This window comes from Taeniopygia guttata, chromosome 1 (genome assembly GCF_048771995.1).
Source record: "Taeniopygia guttata chromosome 1, bTaeGut7.mat, whole genome shotgun sequence".
NCBI lineage: Eukaryota > Metazoa > Chordata > Aves > Passeriformes > Estrildidae > Taeniopygia > Taeniopygia guttata.
This window is the reverse complement of record NC_133024.1, coordinates 27574773-27594482: the sequence shown is the minus strand read 5'-3', so window position 1 is coordinate 27594482 and position 19710 is coordinate 27574773. Positions and strand designations below refer to the sequence as shown.

Here is a 19710-nt window from a genome sequence, read left to right as displayed (position 1 = left end):
TTAATGATTTCCACACAGGAGGTTATTTCTGAGTGATAGGCTTACACAAATATTTATGTCCTCTAACAGTTGTCTATCCATCTGCTGAAATTCCTTTTGGTATAATAATATGCCAGTGGCCTGCTTTTTAGTGGCAAGAACAGTTGCTGGTGTCCTGTTTGCTTTTCTTGACTCTGTTCTAATTTTTATTTCTGCTTTTTAAATTTTGAATCTCACAAAGAAATTTGAACAAATTTTTAGAAGTTTTTTTTTTTTAGTTTGCTTTCTAAAGAGCCTGTTGTGTCACAGCAGATAGGAAAGACTTCTGTTAAAAGTCATTGTCTTGACAAGTGAGGCTTGGTAGCTGTTCAGAAGACTCGCTACTGTGTGCATAATTAAAGCACATTAAGTTCCAGTTGGTGATTTGGGTGTCAAGCCTTATAATTTGTGGTCTTCTCTGAATGATATTTAAGGCAGCTTGTGGACACTTTGAGAGCATACAGTGTCCCTACATAGGCAGCTGCAATAACTTATTGCAGTGATTGTTTAAAAAACTTGCACCTGTTTCTAGTTTCAGATTCTAACTATTAGATCTATTTATGGGTCTTCTTGGCAAAAGCAGTCTAATCACAGGTTATTTTAATAACATTGCTTTGTTTAAAGTAGCTACTCCTGTAGTTTCATGGTACTTGAACCTCTCTTGAGATTCTTGAATAAGCTTTATGGATGACTAGAAGAAAGTAGCTTTCTCTTAGATAAGGTTTGGAAGAGTTACTCAAAATACTTTAAATTTTAAGAGTTTACTTATGCTGCTTGGAAGCGAGGGTGGGATACGGAAACAGTTTGACAGGTGCAAACTTGTGTTTATGCTGGGATTCTCTCCAAGCTTATATTTTTAGATTGATCCTTCTGAGGTCTCTAATTATGAGTGCTTTAATATAGTGCTCTCTGCATGTACTAAATTGTTGCTTACTCTTTCCTCTGCTGGCCAGGGAGCTTGTTGGTGATTTGAGGGGGTGTCAGCTGCTCACACATAATCAGTCTTCTCATTCTCTTAATTTTGTTCTGTATTTTCACTTAATTCAGCTCAGAAGAAACATGTAGTATTATTATTTAGGGGTGTAATTTTTCTTCTATCAGGGTCTTATACTTCAATACATTTAAAAATATGTCTTCAGCTGGCATGTAGAATATGACCTATCATGTAGCTCATGCTGTCCATCATTGGTAATTGCACAGAGAATATGTGTCGGCAGAAGAAGCTCTTGTGCTATCTCCTATAAACTCCCTCAAATGCCTGTTGACCTTTCTCTTCATCTTACTGTTTGTTTATCTCAAAATGTCACTTCCTGGAAGAAAGGCTTTGAGCTGATCATACAGTTAACATTGGGATTTTTCATCTATTGAGCCTGTTTATTTTCTTCTGAGTGACTGAAGGAAAGCAGACTGTGCCATTCAAACTTTCTTAATGACTCTAATTGGATTATAGTGCTCTAGAAATGAACCGCTTTTGTATGTTTATACAGTGGTTCCTGCAGTGTAGACAGATGTGAGTTCAAAACTTGTTTTCCAATTTATGGCTGTTTCATGTAGTTTGAATCTACAAATAGATGAAGTTGGTAGAGTGATGGAGCTTATATTATGGTTGTTGCATGCAGCACCTGGAACTGAAAACTAAAAAAAAGGTAAAAGGAAAATCTTCCTGGCACTTGATATTGATTGTGCACCTTCACAACTTTGCACTAAGCACATCAGCAGTGACTCATTTCAGTGAATCAGACTCACTGTAACTACTCAAACTTCATAAATCTTTTTCACACAGGGAATTGTATTTAGGCACTTCCAAGTTAACTATGTGTTTTACCAAACATATTTCTATTTATCAATAAAGCAATTAGGTTAATGTAAATATACCTTGACCAGCTTTTTATTAAGGTCTGAGATACACTGTTACTTTTTTCCTCATAAAAATGCAGTTATTTCAAGGATGGTTGATCCTTTGCAAAAATAATTTCAATATCTATCAGCAAAATGTTAGTGAATTTAGTCAGAAAGTAAAGACTGTCACTTCCCTACAGATACTGAATTTTGAATCTGAGAAATGTACCTGCAAAACACATTATTCCCACACTGAAGTATTTTGACTCTAACTGTTCAATAACATTTCTCATTCTCTGCCAAGCACCCCTTTGGCTCCTTTGCATCCTGCTGTTTCTTGGGGAGAACATGATTGTGGGAACGATGTCTTGTTCTGGCAACCTTGTTCTCATTCTCTCTAGTTGCATCTTATGCAGAGCCCTCTGCTAGCCTTGGAAAAGCTTTCCAAAGCTTCAAATCTTCCAAGTGGTAGAAGTTTTTGCCTCCTTTTGTCATTGATATTTGAGCATGATATTGCTGCCACGACAGAGTGTGAGTAGCCTTTTCAGGAACACAAGAAAGTTATTTTCTCTTATAAGTGGGTCATTGTAGAAGTAAAAGTTACCCTAAATGGTATTACTTGTTTTCTCTTTTTAGAGTAGTGTTTTGCTGCCTTGGAAGTTTTTTCTTTGCTTCTCAGTTAAGGGAGAGAGGCACTGCTACCATTAGACAGTATTAATGATCTTGGATTTGACAGTCAAATTGAGGATCTCAGTCCTTTGTTTTTTTATTATTTGGAAGAAATATGGATGTGGTGTGAATCATATTGAGAAAAGTGGCTGAAGAACTTCAGTTTGAAAGTGTTTCCATCAGTGCATCTATTAAAATGTTGCTTTGTATTCCTAGTACTGATATTCTGAAGGTAATAATGCTGCTATAATTTATTTTAAATGCGAACCTAATAGCACTTTGGAAAAATGTAAGGGCTGATAAAGTGCTCTTTGTGTAACAGTGCATTTTTTTACCTAATGCTTGTTTTAAATGCCTACAACTTTTTTTGGCTTACATTAGTCATTGAGCAACTCTGTTTTTTAAAGAAGCTTGAAAAGGTGGTGCTATATTGAGAGTCTGATGTGTGTCTTTCTGATGCCTTGAAATATTTTAGACTGGAATGGGCCATTTTTGTCTGTTGTTAGAATAATGTCTTTAAGCCAAGCTTTAGAACAGTACTGTTCGTTCTATGTGCAAATCTTAAAACCTTATCTGATCATTAAAGATCACACTGTAAGATACTGCTTAAAATCACGATAATGTTGGTCTTGTTGAGAGTGAATTTCAAAATCTAAATCATGTTTTACTAAAAGCTCTTATCCTCCTAAATGGCTTTATAATTAATTCTCCTTTTAGGACTGATGGTTTAAGGACTGTACTGATTGGAACAATGAGTTGTGAATTGAAGGGAAAACATGCTGTGGTGGGGGTTTTTAATAAATGAAGTGGTGGTTTTGGCTTTTTTTTTGTAGTGGTTACTTCAGATCTTGTCAAGTTGTGTCCGATTTATTTATTGTGGATAAAGTGAACAAAAACCCTTCTGATTTCTTAAAAAAATATTACTGAATTATTGCTAGATGTGCCTCTACACGCATCCTGTAGTTGAAGTACACAGGCAAAGGTGCTAAGACAATCTAAAAAATTCCTATGATAAATTTTTCTACAATAGTGTTGTGGATGTGTGTCATGTTCTTTTGGGGTTCCTGGCAAAAATAGTGTAGGATTGTGCACTAACACAAATAAATAAACTTGACTGAATCGTTAGAATTGCTTAAAGAAAACCAGCTTAAGAGGTGGCTTCATTGAAGCTGCAGTTTGTTTGTAAGCAATGTGTTTTTAGTAGTGAGATGCTGACTAGCGTTTGTGTCTCTAGAGAAGAAGAGGAACGTCTGAGAAATAAGATCCGAGCAGATCATGAAAAGGCTCTGGAAGAAGCTAAGGAGAAATTGAAGAAATCACGGGATGAGATTCAAGCTGAGATTCAGACAGAAAAGAACAAAGTAGTGCAAGAACTGAAAAAGAAAGACAGCAAGCCACTGCCCCCTGTTCCTTTACCAAACCTGATAGGGATAAACAGTGGAGAACCAGCAGACCTGGATATCCGAGAGAAGAGGAACAAAATTAAAGAGGTAAAGATGATGATGGTGATGATGTGGTCCTACCTGTTCTTGTGTCTGACAGCAGTTATTTATATGGCATTTAGTTGCTGTGATTTATGTTAAAAAGGAAAACCAAATATACAAATCATGTAGTAAACTAAAAGTGCACAAGTAGTGATGAGCATCAGCATTATTGCATGTTTTTTTCCTGGTGTTGGAGTATTAATATTTCACTGGATAACAATTTAAAAATTATTTCAAGGAATTTCATCAGCTTAGTGGTATGGATTCAAACTGAGTTTGTCATTAACACATGGAAGAGTAACAAGAGCATCTTTAAAGTAGAACATGACTTTGTGAGTTTCCTTTCAAAGAATGGGATATCTTAACTGTGTCACAGGATATTTTTAGATGTTAAAACATTAGATTGAAAAGATAAGGAAAAAGCCCTGCTGGTAATATTTGAAAATTACCAAATTATCACATTTCAAAATTAATTTTAAATGGGTTTAAAAATTGAATAAATTTAAGTGGATTGAATGTTTTACAGGTAAATGAGACAAACTAAGATCTTTGTTTAGGCTTTTGGTTCTGTGGCAACTTACACTACGGGAATTGCTGTTTGTGATCTTATCCTCTTGATTTATTAAAAAAAATACGGATATTGATCTAGTATCGATATCCAACTGTGACGGACAAAAACTCTCTTAACAATTTAAAGTTAGAATGTGTATGTTTATTTGACGCCAGGCAGCGTGCGGGATAGCTCCCAAATACACACCACACCTTCCAGGTGATTACGGAGTCTTTTTATCCATACAAGTATTGAATACACAAAATACAAATACATATTCATAATTTTAGTACATCCCATTGCCCACTTTGTATGCTAATCACTCCAAAAGCTATTAAGCGTGCGTAGTTTGTCCCTTGAAATGAGTCAGTGTCCCTTTCATGGGGAGGGGTCCCAAAATGAGGAAGTAAATGAAGCCTTCCTCGTTCTGACCTTTCTACTTTTTCAATGCCAATATGACAAATGAACTCTTGGTAGAACTCCCATTCCTTGTCTTCAATTGGTTTCGGAACAGAGGAGACCCACAATTGTCTTATGTTCCTAAAAGCTATTTGTCAGTTTCTGTATTCTTCATTATAAACCCAGCTAACTAAATATTGTGCTGACAAGCAATCAATTATTAGTTAACTACTAACTCCTAACTTTATCAAGGCCTACTCATTTATTATTATTATTTTAATTAACTCTAGTAAGGCTTATTTCTAACTAAAATCCTAGCTCTTCAAAAATCTCTAAATGCCTTAAAGTTTACGTTTCACTCTCCACTACTGGTTTGCTGTGAGATTCATTGCCCCTTTTTGTCCTGGCATTGCCAGCTTCCTATTACTATTGGCAGACGTTTCTCTGAGTCTGACCTTCTAACTAGTATGGCAGAAATATTGTACAGCCTCATTATTCTTTTTCTTTCCTGCACTATGATGAGTTTTGTGCCAGAAAATCAGTTTAGCAAAGCAGGAATGGTTCAGGCCAGATGTAGATAAGCACTGACTCTGTTACTAAAGAATGTCCAGGACAATAGCACTTAGTATTTACATAAGATAAATCTATTTTTAAATTGTAATCTGAGTTTAGTTAGCTTATAAAACCAAAAAGAATTCTGTCATACACCTGTCCTTATCATAGGAAAGAGTTGTAGCTGAATTACGTGCCATTCTGTGAGTAGATCACCCAAGCTGGAGTTTTCCTTTGGATACTAATGATGGCTAGATGGAATCAACTCTTATAAAGTATTGAGCAGCAGGTTATTATACATGAGTGATACAGTGTGGAGCTGTATCGCTATCTGTAGTAGTTACTCCATATAGAGCCCTGTCACAATCTGGATATCTGAAGTGGCAAATACTTCCCTGCAAGGAATTACAGTTAGTGATTACTGCAGAAGTACTTTTGCCTAGCAGTTGTGTCTGGAATATTGGACCTTCTTGGCCCTGCTTAGTTAGGGCTGCTTCCCAAAGAACAGAATTGAATTGTGGATTTGAAAAGGCTCTACTAATTTGACTGCAAACATTTTGAGTGATAATATATAGAGCAGTTTGCTTTTCTAAATGCTTTTGTAGTGTAAACAGTGAATGGGATGGTTGTCAACACTTCTTAATTTTTACTACAGATTACTGTAGCAAAATACCTTTGAGATGGGTTTAACGCATAGAATAAAAATGAGTTGACCAAGTAATGCAAAATTACTGAGCACAGCTAAAAGTGAAGAATTAGCTGGAAGAAATAATCAACCAAAGTTCTTATAGACCAAGTCTGGAATTGGAGTGGTGGTTGAAAATTAGTATTTGCATTTCTGAGGTTGTTTGGTCAGAGTGTAGACTGAGAGATGGTAAGCTCTAGGTTAGTATACAATGGCAATTTTCCTGGTCTCGTGAAAAAGTAGTAAAATTGGACCATTGTTGCTGATCTAAATCTGGAGGAATAGCAAATTCTAAGGAACTCAGGGTAGTTTGTGAGTAAGAATCACCAGGTGGTGATCCTTAGCTGCAGTTGCCACACACCTTGTTCTGTAAAAGGCTTACACCTTTTTTTGATGATCAGCCTACGTGTGAGTCACAGTGACAAGCTGTTTTTCTATTGCATAACTTGTTGATGACTACTATTATGGTTTCTGAAGTGTAGCTTTTCATTACCAGACTGTAGGTTTCTGTGGGACTATGTTTTAAGTGGTTAGGTCCTTCAGTTAGGATAATAATGCCTTTGTCTTGAGGAGTTTTCACTTGTGCACACACTGTGCTTGTAACAGCCCAGGATCACAGGAGCATGACTGAAAATTCTTTGTTATATGAATTGCCTTCATTGACTCAGCCATGCTAGTACTGTAGCTACCAGGTTATCTCCAGAATTCTTAATTTTTGTATCATGCAGGGCAGGAGAATTGTCACTACTACAGCTAGATGTGTGAAGGCATAGAACACTGCAGTGGGAGGTCTGCTAGGGAGAATGGATAAAGGGTAATGCTGAGGAGCCATTGATGGAACAATGTGGCTGAGATTAAAACATAGATTAATAGTGTCAAATGAATAATATTTTATCTGAAGCCTGTTTTTGACAGCATCACGTGTCTCAGAGAAGACAGCAGTGCTTTCAGAGATGTGAAGTGCATTTGGAAATATGTTCATCACTGAGGTCCTCCCTCACTGTTTTATGTAACCAGTGTGTAGACTAATACAAATAATTTTTGTAGATAGAGACTTAGCAGAAAATAAGAACAAGTTCCAGGAGACAATATCTCTAATGTAGGTCCACAACTGATATATATATATAAATATATATATAATTTTTGACATTAGACGTTATGATTGCCTGGATTGAGGCCTGAAAAACAGCTCAGGGAAGCTGCTGGCTTTTTGGAGGCTGCACATCTGTCTTTAAAATTCCTGGTGATCTCAAAACAGCATTTGACCTGCTTTGGTTTCCTGTGACTTGTCCTGATACATGTTTGAGGAACTTGACTCTCAAAGAACAGCTTTAGACTGTTCAAATTCGGAAAATTAATGATGTTATACAGCCTATTTCACTCCTATCAAATGGTGAAAAACTGTAGAGAATTGGATGGAATGATGGGGGCTGTTTGTAACACACATGAGTCTTTACATTAGGGAGAAAGGCTGGAAATTTTCAAATGAGGATTCAGTTTCTATTATTTTTGCAGAAAATATATTACCAGTTATCCTTTCCAAATAGCAACTCGATGAAGGCTGGTTTTTAAACATCTCTTCATGAGCGGTTTGGCAGTAGTTTAATATTTTAAAAAGGCATGTTTTGATTTTAGAAAAAAGTGCATATAAAAGTAAAAAATAATTTCTGTAATGCTCTTAAGAGAGCTTTGCAAAACATTTGAAAGGTTTATATAATAGGAATGTTTGCTGAACACAGAGAGAGAAGCTTCTTAAGGTCAAGGAATACAACTGGGAGCAGAATTTGCATCTTACTAGGGTTTTTTTTTTTGTTGTGTCATTTGGTTCTCATAATTATATATAGTGTTGCGTTGTATTCTCAAGTTTAATTTACAAAATTGTATAATCTGTCTGTATTCTTCTAAGAAGCTACTAATTATTTCAAAAAGTAGAATTTGAGTTGGCCAATTTTAGTTGCACAATGACAACTCTGAGAAGTGAAGGTTTTCCACTTGGTTACCATACATGCTATATAGCACTTCTCTGGCATATTAGCTTGCTGTTCAGGTTTTTAAAAGCTGCTTTGGTATTTAATTAACTGGTACTTTAAGAACAAACACCTTGAAAATTCTTCTTGCTGCTACACTTTAGCTTTGTATTAATATTTTAGCTTTTTGTACTATGTAGAAGAAAAATATTGAAAAGAGAAATTTTTTTTTTTTAAGATTTTAAGTGCAACTTGTATAATTTTACAGCAAGGCTTTAATATATGTCTTTTCATTGTGGTTAATGTGGAGAAATTAAGAACAAATCCTGTCTTTTGGAAGTCATTGGCTTCCTTTCCAAGTTAAATTAGCTATAAATTGGTTGAGCACTTTGAATTCTGGCACTTAATTTCCATTATTGTACTCTTTAAAGATGTTCAGAGTATTTTTTTTTCTTTCAGTTTCAATGTAATCATTACATAGTGCTATTGGGTCTATAGCAATTTTTATTTCCATGGGAAGGTAAATTTTACCCAGTCAAAAAGGAAAAGTTTGTAGTTCTTTTCACACTATTCAGGGTTCATGTTTTCTTTAATTTCAGCCTAAGGTGTTACAGTATTATCTTCCTGCCAGCACTCATTTAGGATACTTGTTAAAATAGTGTATTTCATCCAGTAATGGTCCTAATCCTGTGCAGGTGATCCTTCCTCTCTGCTCGGCACTGGTGAGGCCACACCTGGAGTCTTTGTTCAGTTTTGGACTCCCCGGTATGAAAGAGGAGCATTGTTGGAGAGGGTCCAGTGAGAGACCACGAAGATGCTTAAGGGACTGGAGAGTTCTCATCTGAGCAAAGGATGAGGCAGATGGGCTGGACAAGAGAGGGAATCTTGCAAAATACCTGGAGGGAAGATGCAGGAAGACAAAGCCAGGCTCTTCTCAGTGATTCCCAGTGGCAGGCATAAAGGCAGGCATATACTGGGAAGGAAGCTGCATCTGAACATCACAAAGTATTGTTTATTGTGATGGTGGCCAAGCACTGGCGTTGGTTGCCTACAGAGATTGTGGAGTTTTCCTCCTTGGAAATGACTGGGAATGGACAGCTTGTTTCAAATTACCGTACTTGAGCAGGGAGGTGGGACCAGAGGACCTCCAGAGGTCCCTTCCAACCTCAGCTATTCTGAGATAGGATGATGTTTGTTGACTAAGCCTGTCAGATGGAAGACAACTTCTCCAGAATGTTACATGAGTGCACATGGTAAACTTAAGAGCTAAATAATAATGCTGTAGGCTTCAGATAGATTGGACAATCCGAATTCTCTGGAGCTTCTGTTCTGTTACTTGTTCTTTGTTGTGATATGCAGTCCTGTAATTACACAGTGCTAACTGTAAATACACTTTTTTCAAATTGAGCTCAAAGGAAGTGTGGTGTCCACAGAGGTAAGTTAGGGTTATGAAGTGACTGAAGCTGCTGGCTGTACCATGCTTGCTTGTGCAGTTTAAAAGCTCTTATTTTTAATGAGATGGGATGGCAAGGTGCTATCTTTCTGATAAACTGTTCTCAACACAGCAAAATTCTGGTTCTGTTCCTGTGTGCCATGACTTTCTGGTAAAAAAAAAGAAAAAAAAAAAGGTGGAGAAGACATTTAAACAAAAGTTATTGTGAAATTGACAGCCAGGAAATAGAGGAGCCAGAGTTAAAGGTCATTGAATAATAGGATAGTTTGGGTTGGACTAGATGACCTTTAAAGGTCCCTTCCAATATGACACCTGTAGAAAGAGTTACGTTTGCATGCTTTGCACAAGTGAGGAACAAGTCTGTCTGGGAAGCTGGGGATGGTCTGACTTGAGTTCTTTTGCCAGTGAAGTTCCCTCAGCAAAACTTTCCATTTATCCTCTTTTAAAATTAGAGTTGTAATATATTGCCTGTTTGAAGGGAAGGTAGGAAGTTAATTTATTTAATATTAGTGGAGGCAATGTCAGAGTACTTACAGACATGTGCCAAGAAGATTAAAATGCATTTTCATCATGGTCTCTGGATGATACTCAAGAGGCTGCTAATACTGTTGGGAAGTAACAGGCTGTTTTATAAGCAGCAAAACTTACACTTTCCTATGGATTTTTGACCTATATCCCCATATACCACCCTCTGCTCATCATGCACTTGTTGCTGTGAATATCCTCTTACCTTCCTGTTTGACTGTGTGAATTACAGTGTGTTCTGTGCCTTCTTTAGAGCTACTGATGTGCTAAATGCTGCCCTCCCTGAATGAATAAAGGGTGGAATTATAACTGCTTTTGTCTCAGTCAGGGTAGCAATTTGTGTTGGTCTGCCTTATCTACGCACGGATATTTTTTCTTTTCCTCAACACAAAAAGTAGAGTATCTGGTTCCTCCAGCTCTTTAAAATCAAGTGTGAAATTAGAAAATGGATTAAAAGGCTACTGTAAATGTATGTGTCAAATGATGGATGTACAGACAGCAAGATTGCATAAGCCTCATTCTTTTAAGAAATTGAGCTAAAAATAGTAAGTGTCCTCTTACCTGAGTTCTAATTTGTGTGCTTATTGAGAAGAGAGCTGTGTAGAAGAAAGAATTACTTAATCATCCAGAGATCTATTCATGCTGCCTAAGTCCTCTTTTCATAGTTACTATTCATAAAACTTTCAGAGCTAATCTCATTTATTGTTTCTAATTGCAGTATTTCTGATCTAGCCAAATAGGCTGCCTTCTGTGACTGGGGGACCTTCTTTTGAAAATCTAAAACCAATTTAGAACAATTTCATTATTGCTGACACTTTACAGTCTTTGTTTCCTTGGTCAAATTTATTTGGACTTATAGTTGGTTGCAGCATCAGCTTACAATAATCCATGCCTATTAAGGGGTTTGCACTGTATTTTGTAGCTCACTGCTCCTGACTTGGATTCCTTCAATTATTTCCTGAAACTGAAGGACATAATTATCATCACCCAACTTTTTCTGTATTTAGGTAACACTCCCTGCTGTGTGAATGTTTGTATAAAATCCATACACGCACATTTTATAGGTGTGTGTGTATAAAAATCTCTTTGTATCTATACATGTATACACATGTATACACAGACACATTGTTTATTACTTGGTTTTGTTTGCACACTATTTGGATTCTCTGTGCTGGGTTTTCCAAAGTAATTTGACAAGTTGAGAACAGGTAAGTTGACTTTCAGTTAGTTTTGCTACACTGTTTTAAAGCTTACCTTAATTTTATTGAATTAGTGAAATCTGTAAATTAAGGAGAAAATCTTTCTGATGGAGCTGTTGGTAAAGTAGTTTTCCATTTATGTATTAGAATGAATATTGTTCAATTGGCACTTTGGCAGTACATACATGTTAGTGGCCCTGAACAAAGGTGTGTCCCAGCTCGTTGGAATGATTTTATAAAGAACTCATTTTATATTTGTTAAATCAATCATTTATGTCTGTGAGAAGCTTTGCAGCTTGGTGCATTTATTCTACTGGAATAGAAGAATGGAAATAAAACTCCTAGTGTGCAGCTTCATTTGCAATATTTCTGCTGCACATCCTGGATATGTTGATTTGATTAGTAACTTAAAATGTGCTCCTCACAAAGAATGCAAGTTTTTGTTTGAGGGTATTTTAAAAATGAATCAATTTAATCAAGTTGTGGAAATTACAGAATTCTCCAGCACTTGTGCAGCATTGGAAGTGTGTTAAAAATTCAGGAAGGTGTTCATTATTAAAGATATCTTTTTTCCAGACCATTGTGAGAAGAACCTGTCTTTCAACAATGAATTAGCACATTTGTAGTATTTAAAACACATAAATGTAAATAAAAATCAAAGAAATTCGGAAATATTTCACTTATCTGATATTATCAGCCAAACAAAAATGAGCAAAACTCCAGGTAAATTTTTTGTCTTCAGAACTGCGTAAATCAAAAGACTTCATGAAATCTAGTTGACCTTACTGCTATTTTTTTTAAATTTTGTATTTTTATGCCATTTATTCCTGTGAAACAGAAATACTGGTAGCAAAAATCATGAATTACAGCTAGATAGAAGAGAGCTCTGTTTTAAATTACACATAATGTATTATACAAGTGATAATAGGTGTGTTTTCAGCTATGGAGACTTTAATTGGAAAGCCAGAGCATCCTGTTATGTTCTTATTAGTCATCTTTGCATGATTGCTCCTGTTGTCCCCTCTGTGTTTGCTGGAGCAGCTCCATAGAATATATGCCAATGTGTTCTTAACATGCAGTTTTCCTGATGGTATTAGCTCTGAAGTATTGATAGTAATGATGTCACCGGTACACAGTGTGAGCTACTGGGAGTTGATGTGTAACCTCTCACAGTGCCATTATTCCATTAAGACAGAGACCTGCGTACAATACTGAACTACCTGAAACTCCCTACAGTTCACTGTAATTAGTTTACTCTGAGGTTTGGATTCCTGATTTGCATCGCTGGCATCTATTCTTATTTTCTGCTTTGTTACCAGAGGAATAGTGGCTAACAAGGCATCACTTTTGGAAAGGGATTCAAGGGGAAACCAAAGCACTGCAGAACCCTGTGCCTGCTGAATGAACTGCAGATGACCAGAAACCAGAACAGGGAATAGAATCACTGAGCATACAGATATGTAAGATGTCCTGCTCTATTCCAAAGCCCTAGAAAATCCCAAGAAGAGTCAAGAAACATGTGAACAAGTGAGAGATGGTTGGATACATAGTTTAAAAAAAAAATATTTGGCAAGGTTCACTGCTAATAGGTGTTGAACTAAGCAGCCATGGGATGGAGGATAGTTTGCCTGGAGAAACTGGTTAGAAGACAGAAAATGGAGAGTACAGATAAATAGTGCTGGAGGCCACAGAGGACATGTGCTGGGGATCCATGCTCTAAATTATACAAATGAATTATTTAGAGTTTAAAAATGGATGAATAGTGGTATGAAAACTTTGCAACCAATGTGAAGAATTGCAGAAAAACCTTATGGGACTGAGTGATAATCTCTTTTTTGTTATTTCACGGCTAAATGTAAAATGATGCATATTGGGGCTGGAGATGGAGAGATTCCAACTTCATGCTAAGTATGAAAAGCTGTGAGGTGACTTAGTACACTCGAGAATGAGAAACTGTGTTTTTTATAGTTCCTTGGAAATGTCACTGTAGTGCTTAACAGCAGACAGTGAGCAGCTATTCAGTATTTCAGAGAAGGAGAACAGATGAGGTTCTTTGCCTCAGTCTGTGAAGCTCAGGTGCCCCTGCATCTTGTGAGCTTCATGTAGTTCTAGTCTTTCAGCTTCAAAAAGGAAAGGGTAAAACTGGCAGGGGTGCAGGGCTAAGCGGGTGATGGCTAAGCTTAGACTGATGCCTAAAAGGACAAGACTGGAAGAAAGGAGCTCTAGGAAATTCTCTCTCCTGACTGATGTGCAGTTGTGGCTGTTTACAAAGATGATCCGAGAGGCTCTACTTTTCTAAACAACACAGCACCAATCAATCTTGTGAATACCATATTCTTTTGAAACCATGATGATGCCCAAGGTCAAAAATACCTGCATCATGTTAGATTAAAAATATTTGGCTTTCTTGAACATTTTTGACCAAGGTTCACTGCTGCAAGCTTTCCAAATTCAGGCTCTTTACATCTATCATTCCAGTTCTCACCAATCTGAAGGATTTTCCTATGTAATTTCACTAGGCATCTAAGGCTTCAAGTATTTAATGCCAGCAAAAAGAGTTTCCTACTTTGCATCCATTTGATAAGTGCTTTTGCTTTATTAATGGATTTGTTACTAGATTTGACAGTAAAAGAAAACCCAGTGTTCTGTGTGTGTTAGGAACATATTCCAAACAGACTTTTTCAGTGACAATTTTTTAAAATGCGTAACAGAGACAATAACTGATGCCTGAAATAATTCGAGATAGAGCTCCCATAAAAATACATTTATGAGTTTTCTAATTTTCATCAAAAATCTGAGTATACAAGGAAAAGATAATTTTTTAAATTAACGTCCAACAGTAGGAAAATGGTTATTAATTTTTAATCTGCAGATTGAGCAGTAATTTTGTCTAGCCAGTCCTTGGTTAATTTTAAAACACAGTTTGAAGGTGGTTTATATAAATCTCTCAAAATTGTATCCTTAAGCAGAATACATTGCTTTGAAAGCAAAACCTATTTGCTGTCTGTTATGCACGTTCCTGATGGAATGGCAGGAACCAGTAAATACAGCAATTTGCCAGAAAATTGCTTCTTTTGCTTATTTCTTAGGACTCCTACTTTCTGTTTGCCAGTTGCTGTCCTGTTTTTAAGACTGGAAAGGGATTTTTGAACCAATCTTTAGCTTGAATTACTGTTTTTGACATGCTGATGTAGTGGTAGAACTTCCTTACAACTCTCTTTTCAATAATTGTAGCCTTCTTTTATTGTTTGTCAAAATACATCATTGCCACTCTGTTTTTATGAAAATTCTTTATAAAAATCTGATTTCCCAGTAACTTTAGAGGATTAGATCCCATGAACATGTTCTAAAGTCAGAAAAACCAACTAGATAATGGTGTACCTACAAAAGCAGTTTCGTTTTGCAGGTCTTGCTTCTTGCTTTTCTGTCTCTCTTGCAGCGGAGTCCAAATTAGTCTTTTTTGTACAATTACCAAGTTGCATTTGCAGCAGTATCTTGCTGGTTGTTACTTCCATTGCATCCCATAATAAATATTTTCAAGATTAGTATGCAACAGACCAATACCCTATGAATGATTTTGTTTTCAAAAACAAGATCTGTTATTAATGGTGTCAGTAAAAAGTCCATTGCCAAAACTGCTTGTTCTCTGGTGAACAGATTGCAAGATCTATATATGACATGGCCAAGTTCCAATCCTTTCCTCTGACAAATGCTATCAGGTATGGAAATTTCAACTATGGAAATGTGTGTCTTGCATTTTTCACACTTATTCATCCATGCTTGTAGTTTTCATTCTACTGAGCCTAAGGTACCACTCTTGAGTTCTTTAAGGGCTGGGTACATTTGTTTTGCTAATAGTTTTACCTTCTTGCTATAATCTGTAGTGCTGATGTTCCAATCAGTTCTGAGACTTTCCTCTCCTCTTAAAGACAGAGCTTTGTTTTAGGAAAAGCCTATCTATCCCTGCAGCTGTTCTTCAGCATTTCCAATTTGTATTATGCAAACACTTCCTAGTGTACCTACAGAAATAACTTTGTTTTTCCAATCAGGAGTTCATGTTACTTGTACTTTCTGAGCCAAAATGCCATCCTCAGTTAAATTTTTTAGCTGTCAGAGGCATCTGTCTTCTTGTGTCTCTCCAAAGCTTTTGTGTGCACAGCTGCTTCCAATAATACAGATGTTCTGTCTGTAGTATAACATGCTACCTGTTCTGGCAGTAACAGAAACCTCCATGTTGTTACAAGATCTCTTGGCAGATCATCCTTACAAAACTTAATACTGTATGCAAGAGCTCTGGGGCTTCTCACTTGCGTGTAATGTGCAGCTCTCTGCTAACGTGATACCAGGAAGTCTGCTTGCTTTGTGGTGGAGGAACGCAGCGAGTTGAGTGCCAGAATAATGGTCAGCATCTGGAAAAAATCAGGTGGCTACTTATGTAGTAAATTATTCTCAAGGACTTAAAACACCATATTCTTAGTGTTTGGGGTAGGCAGAGGGGCAGGACAGGCATGTTTGTGGTTACCAAAGTAGCTTAGTCTCCTCAAAATATGATTTCTTATCTCACTCTTAGTTGATACAGTCAACTGTGTCTTAGTCTCTTGTGTTCAAGAGACTTTCAGGTCATACTAGTGTATTCTTAAGTTGCTTCTGCATAAATTCATAAATCCATTGAAATGTACTCATTTGCAATTTCTAGCTTAATAAAATTTTCTTAGGATAAATTATATATATAGAAACATCTTGTGTTGTATGTATTCTGTTTTAGCCCTTTGTAATTTGCATACTTTTTTGGGTTTCTTCAGAATGAAATATTCTGTAATAAATTATGTACCTTCCCCCCAGAAGCACAGCGAATTAGGACAGTGAAATATTGCACAATTAACATTCTGCTGTGGGGAAACAAGTTGTTCTTCTCCTGGACTTAGCTAGTTTTGATCTGTTCTGATATTTGCTATACCATCAGATTTTTAAAAAGCTCGAATGTCAATGGCTATTTGATTCTCCTTCATGAAATATTTATTTGGGGCATCCAAAGCCCAGTTTCCCTTGTGTGCAAGGCGGTTGGATCTGCCATGTCATGGTCACATGTTTTTTAGTCATCTGTCTGTTTTCAAACACATAGAGTGCTCTCATCAGTCTTTAGTTTCATCCTCTAGTTCTTTCTAAACCTTTAGGTCTGTTTTCTCAGGTAGAGTTTTTAGGACTGGCAGGCTGCAGGTTAGAGCAGGACCCTTCACAGAAGCCTTGACTGTTCCCAGTCCTTAAATTTACCCTGACTAGATAAAGCCTAAAGTAGCCCAGAGTGATCCCGTAAGTGTCATGCTTTGAGGAGGAGAGGCATCCTGAGATTCCTTCCCATCTGAATGATGCTGTGAGTCTTGATTTTATGATACTAAGTTAATTAACAATTTTATATGGGAATTTGTAGGTTTGTTCTAGATAACATTAGTGAGAGCTCTCAGAGGAACTTCTGTGCTTACTGCCTGTGACCAGGTTTTTATTGGATTTGCCATGCTGCAGTTTTTTTACTGTCAAGAGAGGGTCCCTTTACCTGACTCATCTTGATGTTTCAATAGCCATGAATTGGCCAGTTTGGTAAGTGCTATGTAAACACTAAGGAATTTGTGAATGCTAGGGAAATGGCTTTTCTCTCCTCTTTTAGTATATTTGATCCACTTTTTCTTATACTGCTAGTTCATGACGCTAAAAAAAGTTCTAGAGTATTGTGGCCTAACAGATGTCAGAATTAGTGCAAATACTAAAAGCAACATGTGAGCTGACAAGAAGTAGAGTGGGACTTTGGCATCTTGAGAGGGGCAGTGTGCTTAGGTTGATGCCAGTTTAACACAGAAGTGCTCCCCAGCTTCTTGGGCCTGTGTGTGGGGTTCAAATTTATTATCTAGGCATGAGTTAAATGAGCCATGGGAAATTTGGAGCGAGTTTACATCTAAAAGAATTACAGCTTTGTAGTTTGGATAGGGATCTCTTGATGGTTGTAGGGAGAACAAGGACTTTGTTTTCCATTCTCAGATGACAGTTTAGATGCAGCTGGAAAGATTTGGGATTCTTGGATGCTGGCTTCCACTAAATCTTGAATTTGGTGGGAGGAGGGATCTGACAGGTAGTAAGAGGACAGATGTGAAGTAGTGCTGGTAAGGCAGCTGGCTGCACCTCATTTTTTAGCCAGAATCTGCTTGCTCCCTCACATTTTCTGTTAGTATGGTGACTCTGCTTAAAGTAAGAAAATTACAGTCATGTAAATCGTAGTGAAAACAGATTGCTTTGCCTCAGTTTCTTAAAGGGTTAGTATTGTTCTGTTAGTTACATTCACGTAGTTTCTCCTCTTAGAAAGCATTTATCAAACTTGTGAAAATCATTATCTTAAGTGCTATACATTTTCTTGGGGATTTTGTTTATAATAATACTATTTTAATACCATTTTAAAATGAAATATAAAATAAAAAAACGTATAATGTTGTGGATACAGACACATGGCTGTTCTAAAGGTTTCTTCTTACTGTTCTTGTGTCTGGGGTAGTCAATGTCTTTTGATATCTAATTTCTTCCTATTACTTGCTTTTATCTGTTTAGGTACTGGTAATATTTGTTTATTTAAAACCGCATTCGCTTTGCAATTTGGTGGCTGCTGAATTTCCAACAAGTAAGGAGTTTGAACAGTTTTAGCAAATTCGTAAAAGCATTGCTTAGTGGCTGATGTGCACAACTAGTCAGCAAGACCTTTTGGGTTTTTAGATATAATTTTCATACTAGGTGGTGGAAATATCTATTAAAAAGCTAAATGTTTTGTGTAGTAAATATTAATAACATTATACTGCTTTGTTCATTGTGCTTTCTAAAAAGCAAAGCTTTTGGCATTTCTTTTGGTAGAAGCTATATGACAGTACATCATCAAGTAGGTGTTGCTAATGAGAAATCTGTTATGCCTTTTGCAAAATTGTTGATTCCTGCTTGGATGTACCAGTGTAAATAAATCCTTTTAATGCTTCAGGTATCAGTAGACATATTTTTCTTTTAGTTAGCACCTTAAGACATTAGCTAGTGTTTTACAGCAATTCCTTACACTTAAATGCATTCCTTATGGTTACATTCTTAAATGTCTGTGCATATTTTAAAGGAATAGAAAGAACAAGAAAACAAGCTAATGCAGAGCATTAGATTCCATAGCTCAAGTCAAATAGACTTTAAATTTTTTCCAAATTTATTTGTGCTCTAAAATCCGATTTCTGTAACAGATAGAAGCAGTGACAAAGTAATTAGTCAGTATGCTGGGATGCCTATGAAAGATGAAGTCTCAAATAAGGAGTAAAATATTGTATTCATAGAGAGTAGTTTTATAATGTAATCAAATCCTATTTTTTTTGTTTCTTAGATGATGAAGCATGCCTGGGACAATTATAGGCAATATGGATGGGGACATAATGAGCTCAAACCAATTGCCCGGAAAGGACATTCCACCAACATATTTGGTAGGCTATATTTTCTGGTTTGTTTGTGATTTTGTTTTTTAATATTTCTGTCCATATATCTTTAAAAGTCTGCCCAAACTTTCTAGCAAACTCTGTTTTAATAAAGAATCTTTCAAAGTGTGAGTGGCAGAAATGTATTATTTCAGTGGTGTTTCATTGAATTACTTTATTGACCTATCTTTTTGGGAGTAATATGTTCTTATTGTTGCAGAGGCTAAGCTGTGTCTATGTGCACTGATGCTTTGTGTGTGTGCATATATAAATGAAAGTCCTGATGCAATGGTGGTTACATTTTGGTCATATTTTGGTGGCAATGAATATAAATGTGTTTTGTTTTAACCCACTTCATATTGTCTAGATCTTTGTGTTTAGTTCCATGAGAATCATGGAACAGTTTGAGTTGGAGGTAACCTTTTAAAGATGATCTAGTCCAACCATCCTGCCCTGGGCTGAGACCTTCCATGAGACCAGGTTGCTCAGAGCCCCATCCAGCCTGGTGTTGAACATTGCCAGGGATGGGGAACCCCACAGCTTCTCTGGGCAACCTATGCCAGTGCCTCACCAGTGGTGCTTAGCACAGTGTAAGCTGAAGAGAACACTGGAGCAAAAGACTGCTTCTATGACAGAAGGGCATTTCTTAGGTACCAGAACAACATTGTGTAGTACTCTTAGGTACTTTAAGTTTCTCTGAGAAAATGTCTTCTGAACCTTACTGTGATTTAGTTTTATGTTATGATTAATTGATGGCTTTCCTTTATAGTTTTACAGCTGATGAAATTGGATTTGACAGGGAAAAATCTTTAATGTTCACCTCTGTGATCATGTAGTCTTTGCTACTTGCAATTCTGTTGCTTAATTTGCCATATGTAATTTTAGATTAGCC

The 19710-nt window shown here is 36.6% G+C and overlaps 1 protein-coding gene across 1 annotated transcript in view; it reads left to right on the top strand.

Annotated features, from left to right (window-relative positions):
• The window catches only part of MAN1A2 (mannosidase alpha class 1A member 2), a 135736-nt gene that overhangs the window by 26239 nt on the left and 89787 nt on the right, over positions 1-19710 (top strand). Inside the window, exons 2-3 of the mRNA XM_012569883.5 lie at positions 3761-4016; positions 18731-18827. Coding sequence (XP_012425337.2) covers positions 3761-4016; positions 18731-18827 — 353 coding nt within the window. The remainder of the gene's footprint in view (positions 1-3760; positions 4017-18730; positions 18828-19710) is intronic.